Here is a 21,990-nt window from a genome sequence, read left to right as displayed (position 1 = left end):
GAAACTTCAATGCAACGGAAGGAATTAACAACGCTAATATTCATCCAAACCTTTACAGGACATTTTACGAATACTGAACAGGTAGTCGACCTTGTTAATTAATTTGACAAACATGGTAAACAATTTCAGTATCTGCCATCTTGAGTTATTGACAAATTAAATCTTCATTAACTGCTTGATTAACAGTATCCTAATCAACTCAGTATTCACAGCACATGTGGTGATTATTATTGATGGTTTTGTTGCTGACCAATTATTAACTAAAAATTCGGCAACAGCTTTTTTAAATTTAAATTTTATCATTTCTTTTGTGAAATCTGAAGGTCAAATTTGTTGCGTTCGTGAGATGTGTATCGAGGGGCAAGAGCGTATCAAGTAAACAGCGGTTCAAGACCACGGTGGTAACAAGCGCTGGAATGTTATTTTCATTCTGAAAGTATATGTGACACCGAAAATGCCAAAAACAGTTTTCGGTAATCATTATAACCATTCATAATTCTTGAAAAAAAATTAACCATGTTGCTATGTTCCAGCCCGGTAAACTTTATCGGCGACTTAGAAAATGCTCTCAAGCCAAATGCCACGCGTAATGTGTCTGAATACAAAAATTTTCGTAATGGAACGACAGAATTTATGAACAATTTTAATAGCAGACTTGTAGCAATACCATCCGTACATTTTGTTTCACGTAGCAGAAATCGCCGTGCAGATGTGACGCCTTCGACTGTTACTGTCCACCTAGTTGGGTTCAGGATCATCTACGCTAACGATTTTATATTGCTTCGTCCGTGAAACGGTGAGACTTGGTGTTGGTCCTGGGCTCTCGTACTATGGGGAAAGATGCGGAAGGAAATTTACCATGTATTTTTCAAAGTAAATATCTTGGTGCTTGCTTTGAACGATGTTAGCAAGACGACAGAAAAATTAAATCGGGATGACCTGATTCAAATTTGTACCATCGCCCTCTCAAATCTGAAAGTCCAACGCGATGTGTTTCATTTTACAAATTCACGCCAAGTAAAAAAAGGAAAAGTGCCACGAATGTGACGGAAATCGGTAGATGTGATGTACATGTGCAGCAACGAATTGATTACAATTTCAGAAAAATTGGATGATTTATTCGAGAGCAAGAACTTCGCAAACTGAGCAAGACAATAACGCGTCGGTCCAACCCGGCCCTTGTGCAACCAGTTATTCGGCTCGGCACTAACTGACAGAGTTGTTGGATGTGCTCTTGAAGGATATCCTGCCAAATTATATCCACCTGACAAGCTAGATAGTCAAAATGCCCAGCAGGTTCTTGGGTCTTGCACATAATTCTCTGAACGTTCTCAGTTGGGGAGGGATCCGGCGACCAGTCTGACCAAGACAGGGTTGGGCAATCACGAAGACATGCAGTAGAAACTTTCGCCATGTGCGGGCGGGTGCCGCATATGAGAACCAAAAGGGTCCCGCTATGAAATAAAATGGCACACAGGCCATCACTCACGTTTGCGGGTGACAGTTAGGTTGGTGTCTGGGGCGCCTCCACACACGTTTACGGCTAAGAATCTCACTGGCTGGAGTAGTATTGTCGCCAGTGCTGAGTCCCACTTCGAACTGAGCACCGGTGACGGGACGCCCAAGACAGTAGTGGGACATTAGCGCGACTATCACCCACAATATGACCCGACAACCAGAAATGATGGCCTGGGGTGGCATTTCTTTTCATAGCAGAACCACATATTTCTTTCCTCTCCGATACTGCGTAAAACCTCCTCATTCCTTACCTCATCAGTCCACCTAATTGTCAACATTCATCTATAGCACCACATCTCAAATGCTTCGATTCTCTTCTGTTCCGGTTTTCCCTCAGTCCATGTTACACTACTCCAGACGTACATCCTCAGAAATTTCTTCCTCAAATTAAGGTCGGTATTTGATATTAGTAGACTTGGCCAGAAATGCCTTTTTTGCCATAGCGAGTCTGCTTTCGATGTCCTCCTTGCTCTGTCCGTCATTGGTTATTTTACTGACTAGGTAGCAGAATTCCTTAACTTCATCGATTTCGTGACCATCAATCCTGATGTTAGGTTTCTCGCTGTTCTCATTTCTACTACTTCTCATTACCTTCGTCTTTCTCCGATTTACTCTCAAACCATACTGTGTACTCATTAGACTGTTCATTCCGTTCAGCAGATCATTTAATTCTTCTTCACTTTCACTCAGGATAGTAATGTCATCAGCGAATCGTATCATTGATATCGTTTCACCTTGTATTTTAATTCCACTCCTGAACCTTTCTTTTATTTTCATCATTGCTTCCTCGAAGAGTAGGGGTGAAAGGCAACAGCCTTGTCTTACACCCTTCTTAATACAAGCACTTCGTTCTTGATCGTCCACTCTTATTATTCCCTCTTGGTTGTTGTACATATTGTATATGACCCATCTCTCCCTATAGCTTACCCCTACATTTTTCAGAATCTCGAACAGCTTGCACCATTTTATATTGTCGAACGCTTTTTTCAGGTCGACAAATCCTATGAACGTGTCTTGATTTTTCTTTAGCCTTGCTTCCATTATTAACCGTAACGTCAGAATTGCTCTCTCGTGCCTTTACTTTTCCTAAAGCCAAACTGATCGTCACCAAGCACGTTCTCAATTTTCTTTTCCATTCTTCTGTACATTATCCTTGTAAGCATCTTCGATGCATGAGCTGTTAAGCTGATTGTGCGATAATTCTCGCACTTGTCAGCTCTTGCCGTCTTCTGAATTGTGTGGATGATGCTTTTCCGAAAGTCGGATGGTATGTCGCCAGACTCATATATTCTACACACCAACGTGAATAGTCGTTTTGTTGCCACTTCCCCTAATCATTTTAGAAATTCTGATGGAATGTTATCTATCCCTTCTGCCTTATTTGACCGTAATTCCTCCAAAGCTCTTATAAATTCCGATTCTAATACTGGATCCCCTAACTCTTCTAAATAGACTACTGTTTCTTCTTCTATCACATCAGACAAATCTTCACCCTCATAGAGGCTTTCAATGTATTCTTTCCACCTATCTGCTCTCTCCTCTGAATTTAACAGTGGAATTCCCGTTGCACTCTTAATGTTACCACCGTTGCTTTAAATGTCACCAAAGGTTGTTTTGACTTTCCTGTATGCTGAGTCTGTCCTTCCGACAATCATATCTTTTTCGATGTCTTCACATTTTTCGTGCAGCCATTTCGTCTTAGCTTCCTCGCACTTCCTATATTTTTCAATTCCTCAGCGACTTGTATTTCTGTATTCCTGATTTTCCAGGAACATTTTTGTACTTCCTCCTTTCATCAATCAACTGAAGTATTTCTTCTGTTACCCATGGTTTCTTCGCTGCTACCTTCTTTGTAGCTATGTTTTCCCTCCCAACTTCTGTGATGGCCCTTTTTAGAGATATCCATTCCTCTTCAACTGTGTTGCCTACTGCTCTATTCCTTATTGCTGTATCTATAGCGTTAGAGAACTTCAAACGTATCTCGTCATTCCTTAGAACTTCCGTATCCCACTTCTTTGCGTATTGATTCTTCCTGACTAATATCTTGAACTTCAGCCTACTCTTCATCACTACTATATTGTGATCTGAGTCTATATCTGCTCCTGCGTACGTCTTACAATCCAGTATCTGATTTCGGAATCTCTGTCTGACCATGATGTAATCTAATTGAATTCTTCCCGTATCTCCCGGCCTTTTCCAAGTATACCTCCTCCTCTTGTTATTCTTGAACAGGGTATTCGCTATTACTAGCTGAAACTTGTTACAGAACTCAATTAGTCTTTCTCCTCTTTCATTCCTTGTCCCAAGCCCATATTCTCCTGTAACCTTTTCTTCTACTCCTTCCCCTACAACTGCATTCCAGTCGCCCATGACTTCCCTACCACGTTCAAGCTTCTGACATTCCACGCTCCGACTCGTAGAACATTATCCTCTCGTTGATTATTCAATCTTTTTCTCATGGTAACCTCCCCCTTGGCGGACCCCTCCGGGATATCCGAATGGGGGACTATTCCGGAATCTTTCGCCAATGGAGAGATCATCATGACACTTCTTCAACTACAGGCCACATGTACTGTGGATACACGTTACGTGTCTTTAATGCAGTGGTTTCCATTGCCTCCTGCATCCTCATGTTGTTGATCATTGCTGATTCTTCCGCCTTTAGGGGCAATTTCCCAGCCCTAGGACAAGAGAGTGCCCTGAACCTCTATCCGCTCCTCCGCCCTCTTTGACAAGGTCGTTGGCAGAATGAGGCTGACTTCTTATGCCGGAAGTCTTCGGCCGCCAGTGCTGATTATTTATCAAAGTTTATGCAGTGGCGGGGATCGAACCCGGGACCGAAAACATTTTGATTATCAAAGACGCTACCCCTAGAACACGGGTTGAGTTACAACGTCTGTATGCGGACGAACATTATCCTGTTGGAAAACACCCCCTGCCATGCTATTCATGAATGTCGGATCACCAAAGTAATGTACAAATTTGCAGTCAGGGGTCGTGGGGTAGCCGCGAGAGTGCTCCTGCGGTTATACAAAATCGGAGACCAGATCATAACTTCAGATGTAGGTCCAGTGTTTCTTGGCCGCAGGCAGGTTTGTTTCAGGCGCTCTCCTGGCCTCATTATAACCAATACACTGCCATTACTGGCGCGGAAGCGGGACTGGTTTTCATCAGAATGCACAACAGACCCCCACCCTGTCCTCCAGTGAGCTCTCACTTGATACCACTAAAGTCGCAAATGATGGTGGTTTGGGGTCGTTGGAATGCACGCTGATGGGCGACTTTCTCGGAGCTGTGCTTAAGCGATTTGCAACAGTTCACTGCTGCTCAAATTCCCGTTGCAGTGAGATGCGCCAGATCAATACGTCGAAAAAGAAAGTCTTCCCTGTCGGTAATTCTACGTGGCTGTCTCAAACATGGCCTTCTTGCGAGCGAACCTACCAGTGATCACCACTTCCAGCAATTAGTACGAAGGCTACATTCCTGCGAAGTCATTCTACAGTATCGCAGAACGAACATCCAGTTTCTCGTAGCCGTGCTGCACAAACTCAGTGAGCTGTTGAGAAGGGCGTTTTCGTCCTATAATGGCGTCTTCGGAGTCTTAAAGGCATTCTTGAATAACACAGATTCCCTATGTCCAGAGTTAATTAACGCTCACGACCGTCACAGTGCGTATTTAAGGGAAACCTGGTGTGCATTCTCGTAGTGGTGCTGGTAGCACCATACTTAAGGTTCAAACGGCTCTGAGCACTATGGGACTTAACTTCTGAGGTCATCAGTCCCCTGGACTTAGAACTACTTAAACCTAACTAACCTAAGGACAGCACACACATCCATGCCCGAGGCAGGATTCGAACCTGCGACCGTAGTGGTCGCGCGGTTCCAGACTGTAGCGCCTAGAACCACTCGGCCACCGCGGCCGGCGCACCATTCCTACTGAACTGTAGCTAGAACTCATCTTTCGGATGTGGTAATACACCTGGAAACTTTCGTTTATCTCGCACAACTCCTTTTTGGTGGTGGATTTTTTTTACGTGCATAAGGGCTGCTGTTTACGGCAGGAATCAGTTTCAGCGAGTTTCAGCATAAAAAGTTCTCACCGGGAGACGGTGGCCAGATGATAAGCTAAAATACCTTGGCAAGATGATCGTATGACCCAGCTGCAGATCCGACAACAATATTGTGAAGAGAACTGGTATTACAACGTATTGAGAACTTTAGAATTACCTACGTAATAACAGTTGTTCAGAAACGCATAAAACCATGTACAGTTTATTGAACAAATAACTGCAATGATAATAATACTACAATAAGTTTACATGTACAGAGGAGAATAGTTACTCTTAAAACGTGATAACAATTGTATAAAAACTTCTGTTACAGCAATGTACGAAAGACATTTACCATGTTGTACATTTTCTTAAGCAGTTGATGTGACGTAGCGTGTGAAAACTGCTGGATTTGGACGGGTTACTCCTGTAACTGAAATATCAGATCTGAAGATGGTTCTGAATGAACCGAAACCGGTCATATGAATAAAAATATTTGCAATGAAGACGGTTTTTAAGTAACATTATAATTTCACTGATTGCTGTTGTCCCATAATACATTATGTCTGTTTTTGCAGAATGTAAATGTTTATATTGTAATACAGTATGTAAGTCAGTGACTGAAGTCAAACCTTTTCAGGACTGGAACTGTCGGACGTCATGTTCCGCTCAACAGTGAACTTCATGTTCTCCTTAATGCACAGTGTGGGTTCAATACTGAGCCCTCTCACCGCATGGGCAGCTGGCGACTGGAGAACATTTACGCTGGTGTCGTCACTGCCGTGTTTTCTTCTGGTTTCATGTCAGAGGTAAATCCCTAAGAAAGCACAGAATGGTCGGATTACCACGTTCTAGCGTCTCTTCTTTTCTGGACATAAAGCTCACTGTTTCCATTGCCTGCTTTGTTAATGCTTTCTTTGAAAACCTAAATACCTAGTTGTTAACACTAGTACTATTAAAAATACAAAGTCGATAATTTTTTCAGATTGCTTGTTGACTTATATACGAGAAACTGTTTGCATTGTACTTCGCCGTTAAATATATGTCTCAGATTTTCTTTTACGTCCTTTTGCCTTTGCATAGGAGGCTCCCACGTCTGCTGTCATATGGTTTAGGAATGTCTTGTTTTGAACGCGGCTAAAAGCGCACTGGTTTGTCAGGTGGCGCTGCACTAGCGAGTACAGGCAAGAATTTAGCGACAGTAACTATCTGGAAACCGGGAGTGTATCGCGCCAGTAAAACACCTGGCTGTACTGACGTTTCGAACCGGAAATTAACGTCACATGACCATACGTAACTGCCTTCAGAAAATACCTAACTGCCCGTGTTCTGCCATTCGGCGTTCCGAAAGTAGCTGCTAACACGTCTGTATCGCTGGCCTACTTCCATATCGTTTGCATATTCTCATTTCGCTTGCTTTCTTTGTTATAGTTTGTTGTTTTATATTTTCTGTTCGAATTTACTTATTTTATTTACGATATTAGAGAGAGCAGGTCCAAAATGATAGTTTGCAGCAGTTTTCGGAGGTAAAGAGGCTTGCACGTAATAGAGTAGTGTGGAGAGCTGCATCAATTCAATCTTCGGACTGAAGATAACAATAACAACAACGACAGCAACATTGTTATGGTGATGATTATCAACATTTAAATAGTCTGCCATTCCTTGTCAATTCCGTTAGTTTTATAAAAAGACAGTTTCCATAATGTAGATACACATTAAAGGTAGAAAACCTAAACTCTTAAACAGAGGCCTACAGGAGTCTCTTGGATTATATCCTTTAAGCTTATAATGACCTGTTTAGAGTTCGATACCTCGATCTGCAAGAACGGAATCCTTATAGGAGTGCTTTGTTGTCCTTTTGTCTGTCTCTCCTAAAGTTGAGAACCCTTATCCTCAAGAACAGATAGACATACTGAGTTCAGATTTATATCAAGTACTGAGATGTACTGTTCTTGTCGGTGTAAAACTTTTAAACTTCTAAGTCAATACAATAAAAGGATACGGCCATTTGTGTCACATATTTTGATATTCGAAAATTCACTCATCAGAATCCATATGGTACTTCCGGTTGATCTGGAATCACGAAATTCGGCAAGAAGAAATATTTCACAGCACAAGCAAAGGAAAAAATCCGAAAATAGTTCATTTGTCATTATAAAACACAAAAAGTACTTGTCTGTCCTTTTTTATCCGTCTGTTTGTCTCTCCGTCTGTCATGACCCCATTTCCTCTTGAAAGGAGTGGTGTAACAAGATCAAATTTATGTCACATATTAAGGTCTATGGTCCTACTGGCGATAGGAGAATCTTAAACATGTAACTCAACGCTATTAAAAGATACGTCCACTTATGTCACATATTTCGGTACTCGGAAACACGCTCATCAAATCTTATAGAATACTTCACATTGACCTACAACCATGACGTTTGCGAAAAATGCACAGTTCACACCGAAAATTGGTATATCAAGTTCGAATTCGAATCCCATACTAAGCCCTGTGGTCCCATGGTGGTGTAAGCCATTTAAGATCCTAAGTCAATTCAATCAAAAGATTTGGCCATTTTTGTCACGTATTTTGAAACTCGCAAACCCACTCATAAAAACTTGTGCGCACTTTCCTGTTGACCTGGAATCATCAAATTAGGCAAGAAGCAAGGTTTCGTAGTACAAGCAGAAAAAATCTTAGGATTGTTAATTGTAATTATATCACACAAAAAATAGTTTTGCCGTTGGAATATTGCATTCATCGTCCTTCAGAAGCATAATAGATGAAAATTGCTGCATGCAAACATAACATGTAGTCATGTTTTAGTAAATAAATAATAATAATTCAATAACTCTTCTATATCCATCTTTGTTTAATAAAATTGCAGCCAAATAGCCATATACATTTACTTTGCTTAACCTTTTACATTTTCTTTATATATTTTTGTATATTCATTTATCGATATCATTCTTTTACTGCACAGTTCTATGTGATATCGTCCACAGGCTTGGTCACACATTTGGCTGTTGGTTGCAATTCACTCCTAGGTATTTCAAATCTGATGAGATTTTTAGTTTTTGTCCTCTGATAGTGATTTTCACATTCTTGGGTGTTTTGCCTCCTTTTCTGAAAATTATCATTTCTGTCTTTGTTATGTTTATGGTAGTCTATGTTCACTGCACCATTTGTCTATTTTGTCAATGATTCTCTGCAGCTTCTGTATATCTGTTGAACCTACGGCTATGAGGTCAGCGTATGCATATACATATACATCTTCTTCATTGTCTCCAATTCGGAGTACTCCTTCAGTGGCAAGAATGTACAGCAAAGGGCTGATTGGGTCACCCTGTAACATGGCTCTTAGATCTATGGGACTTAACATCTGTGCTCATCAGTCCCCTAGAATTTATAACTATTTAAACCTAACTAACCTAAGGACATCACACACATCCATGCCCTAGGCAGGATTCGAATCTGCGACCGTAGTGGTCACGTGGTTCCAGATTGAAGCGCCTAGAACCGCACGTCACACAGGCCAGCCACCCTGTAAGACTCCGAACTATAGCAGAACGGGGTCCGAAAAAGAGAGGTTGTCTGATACTGTGATTAAGTTGTATTCGAGGATAGACTTGATTATTTTTGCCCATACGCTATCTTCTCCCATTGTGTTTCCCAGTTTTTGGGCTATGAAATCTCTTTGCAGTAGGTCAAAGGCTTTGGTAAAGTCTATGACCACTCAGTAGAACATTTTTTTCTTTTGTAGCGCTTCGTCGATGTTGTTAGAAGAAGCCTGACTGCCGTAAGCGTTGATCTTCCAGATCTGAAACCAATTTGTCTTTCTGGGAGATGACTGTCCAAAGAATTATTATCTTTGAAAACATCTTGAATTGAGTATTTTCTAGAGCTATGCCTCTGTACTTGTTTGGGTCCGTTGGGTCTCCTCTTCCTTTGTAGAGAACTTTAATTGTCGAGTGTCTCCATTGTGTCGGAATTCTTCCAAGTTCCAGGCATTTGTTAAATAGTTTGGTCCATACGTGTTGGAGGGCCTCTTTTGCATCTTTTATATGTTCATTATATATATTATCGGGTCCTGCTGCTTTCTTGTTCTTCAGTGCTTTTATTACTTCTTTCACGTCTTTTTCATTTAGAGTCTCCCATATATTGTCTTTTTCCTTAGTTTGATGTTGTTTCTCTTTCTTTGGGGGTGTATTGATCCTCGTTTGTTCAGTATCTTCCTGAAGTGGTCTTCCTATTCCTTCATGTCTATATTTGATGTGTGAGCCATTTCTCTTGGTCTTGCTGCTACGTATGAATCATTCTCGGCTTCATCCGCTTATCTTTCTGCCTTTCTTTCTATGTATTCTTTTATCTTCACTTCTAATAGTTTTTGGTAGATTCTCCTCTCTTCTGCGCACAGTTTGTATGTTTCCTCTGAGGAGCGTTCTTAGAACAGTGTTCCTTTTGCTGTAGCATTCAGCATCGAACCTTCTTTTTGCCGTCTATATCTATCTGTATAGTTGAAGTCACCGGCTGACTTCCTTATGTTTGTCCGGGCTAATATGAGAAACTACTGAAGAGTTTTTGCCGTGGTTCTAAAATGCTTCAAATGGCTCTGAGCACTATGGGACTTAACACCTGAGGTCATCAGTCCCCTAGAACTTAGAACTACTTAAACCTAACTAACCTAAGGACACTACACACATCCATGCCCGAGGCAGGATTCGGATCTGCGACCGTAGCGGTCGCGCGGTTCCAGACTGAAGGGCCTAGAGCAGCTCGGCCACAGCTGCCGGATTTCACATGGTCTTGGAATTCCTTTGACCGATATCTTACAAGTATATATATCGAAAATAGGCAAAAATGGTTGAGATTCTCGATTCCCAGGATTGATGAACTATGTACAAATACCTATACTGAACCCTATGGGTCCGAGTCGCTCTTGTCCAGTTTCCTTGTATTATGAAAACTCGCTTATTTGCTACCAAATTACCTCAGATTATGACCACATATTTAAGACGGGACGTAAAGTAGGCATAATAGGTCGCCGTAACTGTTCTTCCATATGACATCCAAGTTTTAAATAAAACTGAAACTGATGGTATTCACATTTTCCATCTTATACTCAGTGAGGAGTTAATAAGGATGCTCAGTCATACATCTAGTCATACATGTAGATATTGCCCCAAATACCAAAACTCATTTACTACTTCAAGCGTCTCATTTCCTAATCTAATACCCTCAGCATCACCTTATTTAATTCGACTACGTTCAATTATCCTCATTATTCCATTATCCTCATTTTGCTTTTGTTGATGTTCATCTTACATCCCCCTTTCAAGACACTGTCCATTCCGTTCAGATGCTCTTCCAGGTCCTTTGCTGTCTCTGACAGAATTACACTGTCATCGGTGAACATCAAAGTTTTTATTTCTTCTCCACGGATTTTAATTCCTACTCCGAATTTTTCTTTAGTTTCCTTTACTGCTTCCTCAATATACAGATTGAACAACATCAGCTATAGGCTACAATTCTGTCTCCCTCCCTTCCCATCCACTGCTTCCCCTTTATGCCCCTCGTTTCTTACAACTGCCATCTGGTTTCTGTACAAATTGTAAATAGTCTTTCGCTCCCTGGATTTTACCCCTGCCACCTTCAGAATTTGAAAGAGAGTATTCCCAGTCAACATCATTAAAAGCTTTCCCTAAGTCCACAAATGCTAGAAACGTAGGTTTGCCTTTCCTTAATCTATTTTCTAAGATAGGTCGTAGGGTCAGTACTGCCTCAACATTTCTACGGAATCCAAACTGATATTCCCCGAGGTAGACTTCTACCAGTTTTTCCATTCGTCTGTAAGGAATTCATGTTAGTATTTTGCAGCTGTGGCTTATTAAACTAATAGTTCGATAATTTTCACATCTGTCAACACCTGCTATCTTTGCGATTGGCATTATTATATTCTCCTTAAGTCTGAGGGTATTTCGCCTGTCTCATACATCTTGCTCACCAGGTGGTAGAGTTTTGTCACGGCAGGCTTTCAGTAGTTCTAATGGAACGTTGTCTACTCGAGGGGCATTGTTTCGACTTAGGTCTTTCAGTGCTCTGTCAAACTCTTCACGGAATATCATATCTCCCATTTCATCTTCATCTACATCATCTTCCATTCCTATAATTTTGTAATCAAGAACATCGCCCTTGTATAGACCCTCTATATACCCCTTAAACATTTCTTTGCTTAGAACTGAGTTTCCATCTGAGCTCTTGATATTCATGCAAGGGGTTCTCCTTTCTTCAAAGGTCTCTTTAATTTTCCAGTAGGCAGTATCTATCCTCCCCCTAGTGCTATGTACATGACAAGGACTAGTCGAATTAATTCCGGTGATGCTGAGGGAATTAGATTACTAAATGAGACAGTTAAAGTAGTAAAGGAGTTTTGCTATTTGGGAAATAAAATAACTGATGACGTTCGAAGCAGAGAGGATATAAAATGTAGACTGGCAATGGCAAGGAAAGCGTTTCTGAAGAAGAGAAATTTGTTAACATCGAGTATTGATTTAAGTGTCAGGAAGTCGTTTCTGAAAGTACTTGTATGGAGTGTGGCCATCTATGGAAGTGAAACATGGACGATAAGTAGTTTAGACAAGAAGAGAATAGAAGCCTTCGAAATGTGGTGATACAGAAGAATGCTGAAGATGAGGTGGGAAGATCACATAACTAATGAGGAGGTATTGAATAGAATTGAGGAGAAGAGCAATTTGTGGCACAACTTGACGAGAAGAAGGGATCGGTTGGTAGGACATGTTCTGAGGCATCAAGGGATCACCAATTTAGTATTGGAGAGCAGCGTGGAGGGGAAAATCGTAGATTTGGCAGAGATGAAGACACTAAGCAGATTCAGAAGGATGTATGCTGCAGTAGGTGCTGGGAGATGAAAAGCTCGCACAGGATAGAGTAGCATCGAGAGCTGCATCAAATCAGTCTCAGGACTGAAGACCACAACAACAACAACAACGAATAACAAGGACTACAAGATGAAACCGTTTAGACGAATTTGAAATGTATAGACCGTCCAATTTGAATTCAAAAGGTTTACAGAATCAGCAACTGGCAGAACAATATAGACACTGTTGTCATTGCATAGGATCTCTTTCAAAATGTCAATGGTTGCTCTAGTTTGACAGATGCGGTTGTAGTGAAATCCACTGTTCATGAGTGTCAGCTACTCTAACTACTAGTTTGTGAATTTTTAGATATGGCGTTTGTAAATGCGTACCATAACCGGATTTCTTTGGAAAGCGTGTGGAGTGGTGAGGACAGATTCTGCAGTTGTGGACGTGTGAGGACAAGAATACTGAAGGTTAGTAAAGTGTGTCGCAGCAGGATTGTGGACAGTGTCCTTGGACAGTGTTCTAAGAATCTCATAGGTTATGTATTGTTTCCATAAAAACCTTTATAGTGCCTGGTTATCTGGACCGTGAGGTGACCCTCCTTCTATTCAAGCACAACCCAATTAAATGTATGGACTCTAAAAATTGCATTTAATTGTCGTTTAAATCACATGCACTTTCTTAGAAATGGCAAGGTTAGTGAAATCCAGCCAGAAATGCCTGAAAAGGAAGGTCTGACGGTTACAACTTTATTACTCACCTTCTCCTTAGGGCTCATTGACGAAATCGTGGCTAGATTAAAGATTAATTTGCATTTGGTAGTATGATTTACATTCTGAGTTTGAGAGAAGGACAATGTGTGGTTAAAATGCATTCATTTGTTCTATACTTGCTTTGTTTCATTACAATGTTTCCACATTGCCTTCAGAATTACAACGTCTTCATTATAGTCAGTTACAATAGCTTCACAAATAAAAAGGTACATTATCTTTTCAAGAAAAGCGTTTATGTAAGTAAACTAACAGATCAGTGCACAATTACTCTCGTCCTTTTCATCACACAGAACAAATATAATTAGCTTTCCGGTGTAAAATCATAAAATTACAACTGTTAAACGTGGCACAATGCGCCAACAACTAAATCTCACTCCCACTGACATACAACTTCCAACAAGTAACCAAGAAGAACAAAGATCATATGTAAATCTCAAGCAAAATCTTTTAGATAAGAAATAATTGTTTATCATTTTTCAAGTTATTTTGAAAGTTTATAACTATCTATTTCGATGTCAATGACTTGAAATTGAAATACATACATTATACGAAAAATAGTTCTTCTAAAAATAATAAAGCCAATATTTCAGATTCATGTCTGAACATATATTACTGTTAAAATTGTATAAGGCTATTTATCAATATCGTTAAAGCTATTCGAATTCCTGGACTACAATTTGAACTTTATTGGATTTCGTCGTGATGTTACGTCAAGAATCGAATGCTCGAGTACCTGACGAAAGAACGACCACTCACCAGTTCCATTACAGCTGGAAGAAAGAAAGCGGATGGTCAGTCCAATGTAAGTTAAATTTGTGTGTCGAACCGTTACTGAGATCGTTGAGCAATAATTGTGAGATCAAGAAGGGAATCTGTTTGGGCCAAATGAAAAGATCAGCATGAAATGCAATATTTTAGGTGCAAAGCAATAACAGTGTTCCATCTGAGAGCGGTAACAACTACGTTTCATAAGTCTGTGCTAATAACATTGGTGGAAATGCTGCAACTGATGTGGATACGTTAGCGGGATGCTGTGGTTGAAACAGTAGAGATGATGCTTGTAAATGGAGGTAAATGAAATAACAAGATGAGCATCTATGTAAAACAAAGTATGTGTGAGAGACCAACGATCCAAGGTCTCATCTCCCTATAGCGAGAAAGGGATTAATACCAGCACTACGTGACCAATTCTCATGCGTCCACTAAAGGTTTAGTTTGTCGCAAGGAATTCTACAAACCTTTCAAATAACACAGAAGCTCTGCCATAATGTAGTGGAACTAGCATGACTGGAAGAAATTCTACGGCTTAGAACAATATAGGAGTAGAATACAGCAGTGGTTTTCTAATTTTTCGGGTCAACGGCTGAACATGAAGTCCCAGGGATCCTTTTGCACACGACATCTCACTCTACGTACAGGGTAAATAGTATTAACTATTTTACACATTTTAATCAACTTGTATTATTACATTTTATCCTTGGAAGAAATCATTGGAAAGGATGAGCTTGTTTCTTGATCATCAGTTCTTCCAACTTCGACATAGTATTGGAAATTACGACGCATATCTACTTCTTTTCATTCATACGTGATCTATATTTCGCGTTCTTGACTACCATTGCTACAAAACCTGCGTCACCTAAATAGTGCTTTGTTATCTACTTGCCCCTGCTTCTGCTTCACTACACTCGAAAACTCAAGCAGTGGTGAGGAAACGATCTTGGATTTCAATGGGGACTCTGAAGAAATATTAATAAAATGCTTTTGTCCTTCAATGGTAAGTCATGAACGAAGATGTGTACTAAAATAATCTGTGATCCAGTTGTGTTTATTAACTTCTTTTTAAAAGTAAATCAGAAAGCAATCGCAGAGTTAAATTCAATGATACACAAACACTGGCTTCGGTTTTTCACTCAAATGAAAATCCACTGCCTCTTAAAATTGCACGATGAAAAGGAAAAACGCAAGGTACATCCTTATCAGCCAACTTTTTCTGCACAGTAGTAATTTCTTCCTGAATGCGGAAATTTTCTTTGATAATTGCAGAGTGTTGTTCTCATTACCTTTAAAGGATACATCCAGTGAACTGGATTATTCAGAAGTGTGACAATGATATGCCCGTTTCAAAAACAAAAAAAAAATCACCGTCTACGGACTTCTTGGAACTAAAGTGATTCTTTTGAACCAGTTAACCCTTAAGGTACATACGACAGTTCATAAATGTTTTTCAGAACATTAACCGCAAAAAAGTGAGCGAGAGTCACCATAGTAAATTAGAGGACTGTGCTCAGCCCTCATATCAACACACATCTGTAGAAAATGTCTCTATTTAACTGGCCAAATAACGTTTACTTAGTTCGATCACTGACTGAAGTACTTCATGAAGGATGGGGCTCAAGTTTTCTGATGACAGTGCTTCTCGGCGAATAAAACAGTAAGTCAAAATAGCATGAGGGGCAGAGCTTGTAGTCCAGCGCAAGCGCCAGTCATACCATGACCATCATCTGCACCCACGCCTACACAATTTACCCAATTACTTTTGATTTCTTTCTTAAAAGTGCATCCAATATCCTTGACATGGCTTTATTGTAGAATCTTAGGGCGTATTCTGAGAACAATCGTAATGAGCTGTCTTAAATACAATGATCTCCTCAACGCTAACCACCATGGATTCCGAAAACGATCATGTGAAATCCATTTCCCACTTTGCTTACACAACATACTGAAAATTCTGGATGAAGGCAATCAGATAGATGCAGTATTTCTCGCTTTCTGTGAAGCATCTGACTCGGTACTACACCTACTCTTATTGTCAAAAGTACGATCATATGGGGAATCAAACGAAATTTGTGACTCGATTAAGGACATTTTGGTAAGGAGGACGCAGTGTGTTATTTTGGATGGAAGTCATCATCAGATGTAGAAGTTCAAAATGGTACAAATGGCTCTGAGCACTACAGTCTGAATGAAGAAATATAAATATTCAATAAGACCTTGATAAGTTCCAAAGTAATGCAAAGATTGACAACTTCCCTCACAAGTTCAGAAATGTAAAATTGTGCACTTCACGATACGAAAAAACATAGTATCCTCTAAGCATAATATCAGTGAGTCACTTCTGGAAATGGGCAACTCATATAAATAAATGCCTTGGTACAACGCATTGTATGGATATGAAATGGAGTGATGAGATCAGTTCAGTCGTGGGTAAAGGAGGCGGTAGACTTCGGTTGTTTGATATACTGGGGATGTGCAGTCAAAGGAGACTGCTTAGAAATCCACTCATGCGCCCGGTTCCAGTGTGAGACCCGTACCAAATAGGAATAAAACGGGATATAGAACGTAGACAAAGAAGAGCAGAACGAATGGTCACAGGTTAATTTGATCCGTGGGAGAGTAACACAGAGATACTGAAGCAACTGAATTGGAAGACTCTTGAAGATAGACATAAACTATCTCCAGAAAGTCTATTAACAAAGCTTAAAAAACCTTGTTTAAATGACGACGCTAGGAGTATACTGCAACCCCCTACGTGTCGCTCACATAGGGATCGTGAGGAAAAGATTAGAATAATTACTGCACTCATGGATGAATTCAAATAATTATACCTTCCGCTCTCCATACATGAATGGAACGGGAGGAAACCCTAACAATTAGTATAATGTCCTCTGCCATGCGCTTCATATAACTCGCAGATTATAGATGTAGATGTAGATGTAGTGTTTCGAAGAGCTCTGTTGCTTTTGTTCCAAGAGCAATTTCCCTGCAGGAAAAAAAAATCTTCGTGACATTTTTTGCCTTGTCTAACCCGCACGTAACAAATCAGGTACACATCTTCTTCGGTTATCTGTAGCTTCATCCTATTAAGTTGCGAAATCATCATGACCTTTGAGTTTTTCAGCCAACTGATCATTAATGTCGTTACCCTTGCCGAGTATTCGACGAGTTGTAATGTCGTCTGGAAAGAAACATTTTTCAGTTGAATGACAGCTGAGCTCAGCTATCGTAGTAAATAATTGCACACATTGGCTGCTAAAATAAGGTCTTCCGCTATGGTCTGATGTTTCTTGCTCTTTGGTTCACTGCAGGTAACTGTGTTAGATGAGTGAAGAGCTTTTGCAGGAATTACAGCATGTTTAGTGAGAGATTTTCTTTTTTCTGTCAGTAGTACACGTAAAAACTGAATTCAAATAACTGTCTTCATACTTCCTGCTTTTCTGTTTAACATGAGACGCTAGAATTACCTTAAGCTTACTGGGAATTGAGATCAGAATAGCCTGTCTCCCACAAAACTCGATGCGAACATGGAACCCGATAGCAGCTGGTTAATGGCGTAGTTTGGAGACGGCGTACTGGATTTCGTCGTCAGTACTTCGTTGTTTTCGTATTGTACCTAGCAAGCATTGCGACAGTGTGCCGTTTCAAGGAAAGGATGTGTTAAAAACTTATCAGAAACACGTCACTCTTGGAACAATCTGTTAAAATTAACCACCATTTAAGGAGATATCGGCAGTAAAAGCCGTCAGGAGGCTTCATAACTGCATGATACATTTGATATATCACGTATTGCAGTTACATTTAAAAATACGTCCACGTATTACGTACGTAATACACATCACAGAAGACAAAAAAAAAAAAAAATCAAAATGAGCTACATTCGACGAAACAAATCTTCAGACTAATTATTACTGAATAAAGGTAAATGGCTCATGTGGTACGGTTTGATTGCCATCTTCCAGCTCTCATATTAACGGAATTTACTTCTATAGTGCATGTTTTTCCTTTACTCAGAAAGCAAATTAACTAAATTATTATTTTTGTGAAACGATGACAAATTACTGGCTTTAGACACTAACAACGGAAGTATATGGCCACGAAAACAATAACCTTCTATCAAAATTTTCCGCTTGTTGTGTAATCCATGGAATAAAATCTGGTTTGGATGAGGCAACGTTATTTTTTCTTCTAACCTGAATACATGCTATTCGTTTTATATTTGGATAGTGATTTACTAGATACTGGTCAACTGCAAACGCCATTCCACCTCGTCGAATCGGAGTTAAAATTCGAGAATTCCAAGATAATCGCCATATTCTTCATTTGTTGTTGGCTTCTTGCCTCAAACGAAGTCTTCCTCCTTTATAGTGGCCTTCATGCTTGTCATTAGACGGGTGACGTCGCTTGGAATTATAACTTGTATTGCCAGAGTAACGTCATCTGGTCATTCATTCCCTAAGAAGAATTCTGGTGTTTTATCTGTGGAACAACGATGCACTCCTTCGAATCATGGACGGGGGTTATGTATATGTCTAGTGATCATCGTATTTTGAATGGTAGACAGAGCGATGTAGCGGTACCTGTCGGGCAGTGGATAGGAGCATGTAGCGGTATCTAGTTGTGAAGCTGAGGGCGTTGAGGTACGCGAACTATGCGGTGTTTGTGATGTTGTAGATTGCCGCTCTAACCGTAACCGTTTATTGTAATTAAACAACCAAATGCAGCACCTTCTGACTACCGTAATAGGTGTAGGAACGCTGTGTATCAAAAGTATCCGGACACCTGGCTGAAAATGACTTACACTTTCATGGAATTCAATATGGTGTTGGCCCACCCCTGGCCTTGATAACAGCTTCCACTCTCGCAGGCATCCGTTCAATCAGATACTGCAAGGTTTCTTGGGGAATGGCAGCCCAGTCTTCACGGAGTGCTTCATTGAGGAGAGGTATCTATGTCGGTCGGTGAGGGCTGTCACGAAGTCGGCGTTCCAAAACATCCCAAAGGTGTTTTATAGGATTCAGGTGCAGGCCAGTCCATTAGAGGGATGTTATTGTCGTTTAACCACTCCGCCACAAGCCGTGCATTATGAACAGGTGCTCGGTCGTGTTGAAAGATGCAATCGCCATACCGAATTGCTCTTCATCAGTGGGAAGTAAGAAGATGCTTAAAACATCAATATAGGCCTGTGCTGTGATAGTGCCACGCAAAACAACAGGGGATACAAGCCCCCTCCGTGAAAAACACGACCACACCATAACCTGGCATCGGATCGCCACATTGTTTACCGTGATTCGTTACTACCCACAACGTTTTTTCACTGTTCAATCGTTCAATTTTTACATCATTACACCTAACGAGGCGTCGTTTGGCACTTACCGGCGTAATGTGTTGCTTATGAGCAGCCGCTCGACCATGAAATCCAAGTTTTCTCACCTCTCGCCTGTACTTGCAGTGGGCCCTGAAGCAGTTCTCAATTCCTGTTTGATGGTCTGGATAGATGTCTGCCTATTACACGATACGACCCTATTCAACTGTCGGCGGTCAGTGTTAGTCAACATACGATGTCGGCCTGTACGCTTTTGTGCTGTACGTGTCCCTTCACGTTTCCACTTCATTGTCACATCGGAAACAGCGGACCTATAGTTGTTTAGGAATGTGGAAATCTCGTGTACAGATGTGTGACACAAGTGACACCCAATCACCTAACCACTTCGAAGTCCGTGAATTCCGCGGAGGGCCACATTCCCGTCTCTTGCGATGTCTACTGAGCTCGCTGATATGAAGGAGCAGTAGGTGTCATCACAGTCCACCTAATGAGAAAAACGTATGTTTTTGAGGGTGTCCGTATACTTTTGATCGCGCAGTGTGTATATTGAAAGGAGTCTACTGAGTTACACTTGTATGTGGCACCCGAATATGGAAAGAATACTAATGTAAACCAAAATTGACTATGATTTCATAAACGACTTATGTCTCTGACAGGTTTTATAAAGCGGATCGCTGACTGTGCATGACGGCAGAGCCAAAAATACTGCTTCTGTTCTGAGATACTAGTGTTAGAGTAAGAGACCGCTTGGCGCACAGTCGTAGGTAGCTGTCTGTAAGCGAAAGATGATGGAGGAGGCAGTTTTTGTGATGTGCTCTGTGTATCTGTGAATTACAAGAACATGTGAGCAGAAGTCATCTCACAAGCAAGTAAAGATGTTAAATAAGTGTAATTTGCGTTTTGCCAGCACGTTAGTATAGATGAGATGGCTGACAATTGTCAGTTGTTGAGCAACCCCAAAATGTACGCAAGCTTATCTGATAAAAAGGCTAGTTAGATATTTCACTTTTTTAACGTTTCTAAGATTTGCCAACAGAGCTATATGTAATTTGATTATTTTATTTGTGCTGGTTTGGTGAGGTTAGATAATACTTGTTGCATAAATCTCATTGTTCGTGAATCAGTTAGTAAATATAATATATTACTGTAACCAATCTAACTTCAATTTTCAAATGTTTCTGAAAAGACAACCTTAACTCGCAATATGGCTGGCTCTGAGCACTATGGGACTTAACGCCTGAGGTCATCAGTCCCCTAGAACTTAGAACTACTTAAACCGAAATAACCTCAGGAAATCACACACATCCATGCCCCAGGCAGGATTCGAACCTGCGATCGTAGCGGTCGCGCAGTTCCAGACTGTAGCGCCTGGATCCGCTCGGCCACTCTGGTCGGCAACACGCAATATAATTTTTCTAAAAAAAAAAAAACAATCAGTGTTAGTATTTCACCATAATCAGTACCACCTTCCTGTCCAGGTCATGTGTTTTCAGACAAACAAGTTGGATTTTTCCATAATGTTTTCATTTATGAGCCAAAAGAACATCATGTGGATTTCGAGCTATTATGGCCATCATTGCCCACTGCTGAGTATGTAGCTAGCATTTCTTTTTTTCCTTTTTTTGTGAGAGACCGGAGTATATCGTGTTCCACCGTTGCTGCTTTAGAGATAAGACAATTTAATTTATTGTTATGTGCACAGGGATCAAGGTTATCAATTTTGAACAGAGCCAGAGGATTCAGTGCCTAAGGGGCTGAATTACGTTTGGAATGACTGTATTTGTTTATTGGTGTTGAGAGTTGCTTTGTCCAATCAGTTCGTATAAAGTTTGCTAACAATAACACAGAGTAAGCACACCGCTTGCAGTTACAACACGCTACATGAGAATTAGAATTACGTCTCCAGTTTTGTATTCCATACAAATCAGAATAACATAACTAAGTATCCAATTTTATTTAATTAAAGAACGTTACAATTTCAGTCTGAAGACTTGTTTGATGCAACACTCCACGCTAGTCTGTTCTGTGCAACGCTGTTAATGTCTAACGTTACTAATGCGACTTAGAGCCACGAGAATTGCCATACTGCAGTAAAACCTTCGTCTCCTTCTACAGCTTTTACCCCCCACACTTCCCTCAATTACCAAATCGACTTTTTCTTAATATCTCAGTATTTGTCCTCTCAACCCACCCCTTATTTTAGCCAAATAGTGCCCTGAAGATCCTTATTCCCCATTTCGATTCAGTGCTTGTTCATTAGTTACTCGATCTGCCCATCTGATCTTCAGTATTCTTCTGTAACAACCCACTACAAATGCTCCTATTCTCATAAATAAAATTATATTGAGCGCCTCAAATGGTCACAGCTTTCTGCCGGAGTCTCCACGCTGGCTGCTAAATAAAGGACACACGAAGAAGGCGTTCCGCGTCGTCAGCAGGATCGCCGAAACCAACGAGAAGCCCATTCCTGACGACACGCTCGCTATGCTCAACACAATTACGAAGCGGCGGTCGGCCAAGATGGGAGTGCTGAGCCTTGTCACCAACAGGAGCCTGTTCAGGAACACTCTCATACTGATCTTCGGCAGGTGAGTAAAGTGAATCGTCATATCACCAAAAAAAGGCCAACTTGGTTTACTACAGTCGATAGATCAACTTGTTTCAAGTACGCTCAGTCATT

General features: G+C 40.6%; 1 protein-coding gene across 1 annotated transcript in view; it reads left to right on the top strand.

Annotated features, from left to right (window-relative positions):
• LOC126354564 (solute carrier family 22 member 7-like) overlaps positions 1-21,990 on the top strand; it is an 89,716-nt gene that overhangs the window by 34,197 nt on the left and 33,529 nt on the right. The window contains exons 5-6 of the mRNA XM_050004308.1: positions 6,208-6,376; positions 21,677-21,898. Of these exons, the coding sequence (XP_049860265.1) occupies positions 6,208-6,376; positions 21,677-21,898 (391 nt within the window). The remainder of the gene's footprint in view (positions 1-6,207; positions 6,377-21,676; positions 21,899-21,990) is intronic.

The sequence above is a fragment of the Schistocerca gregaria genome, chromosome 3 (genome assembly GCF_023897955.1).
Source record: "Schistocerca gregaria isolate iqSchGreg1 chromosome 3, iqSchGreg1.2, whole genome shotgun sequence".
Taxonomy (NCBI): Eukaryota; Metazoa; Arthropoda; class Insecta; order Orthoptera; family Acrididae; genus Schistocerca; species Schistocerca gregaria.
This window is presented reverse-complemented; position numbering and strand designations above follow the sequence as displayed.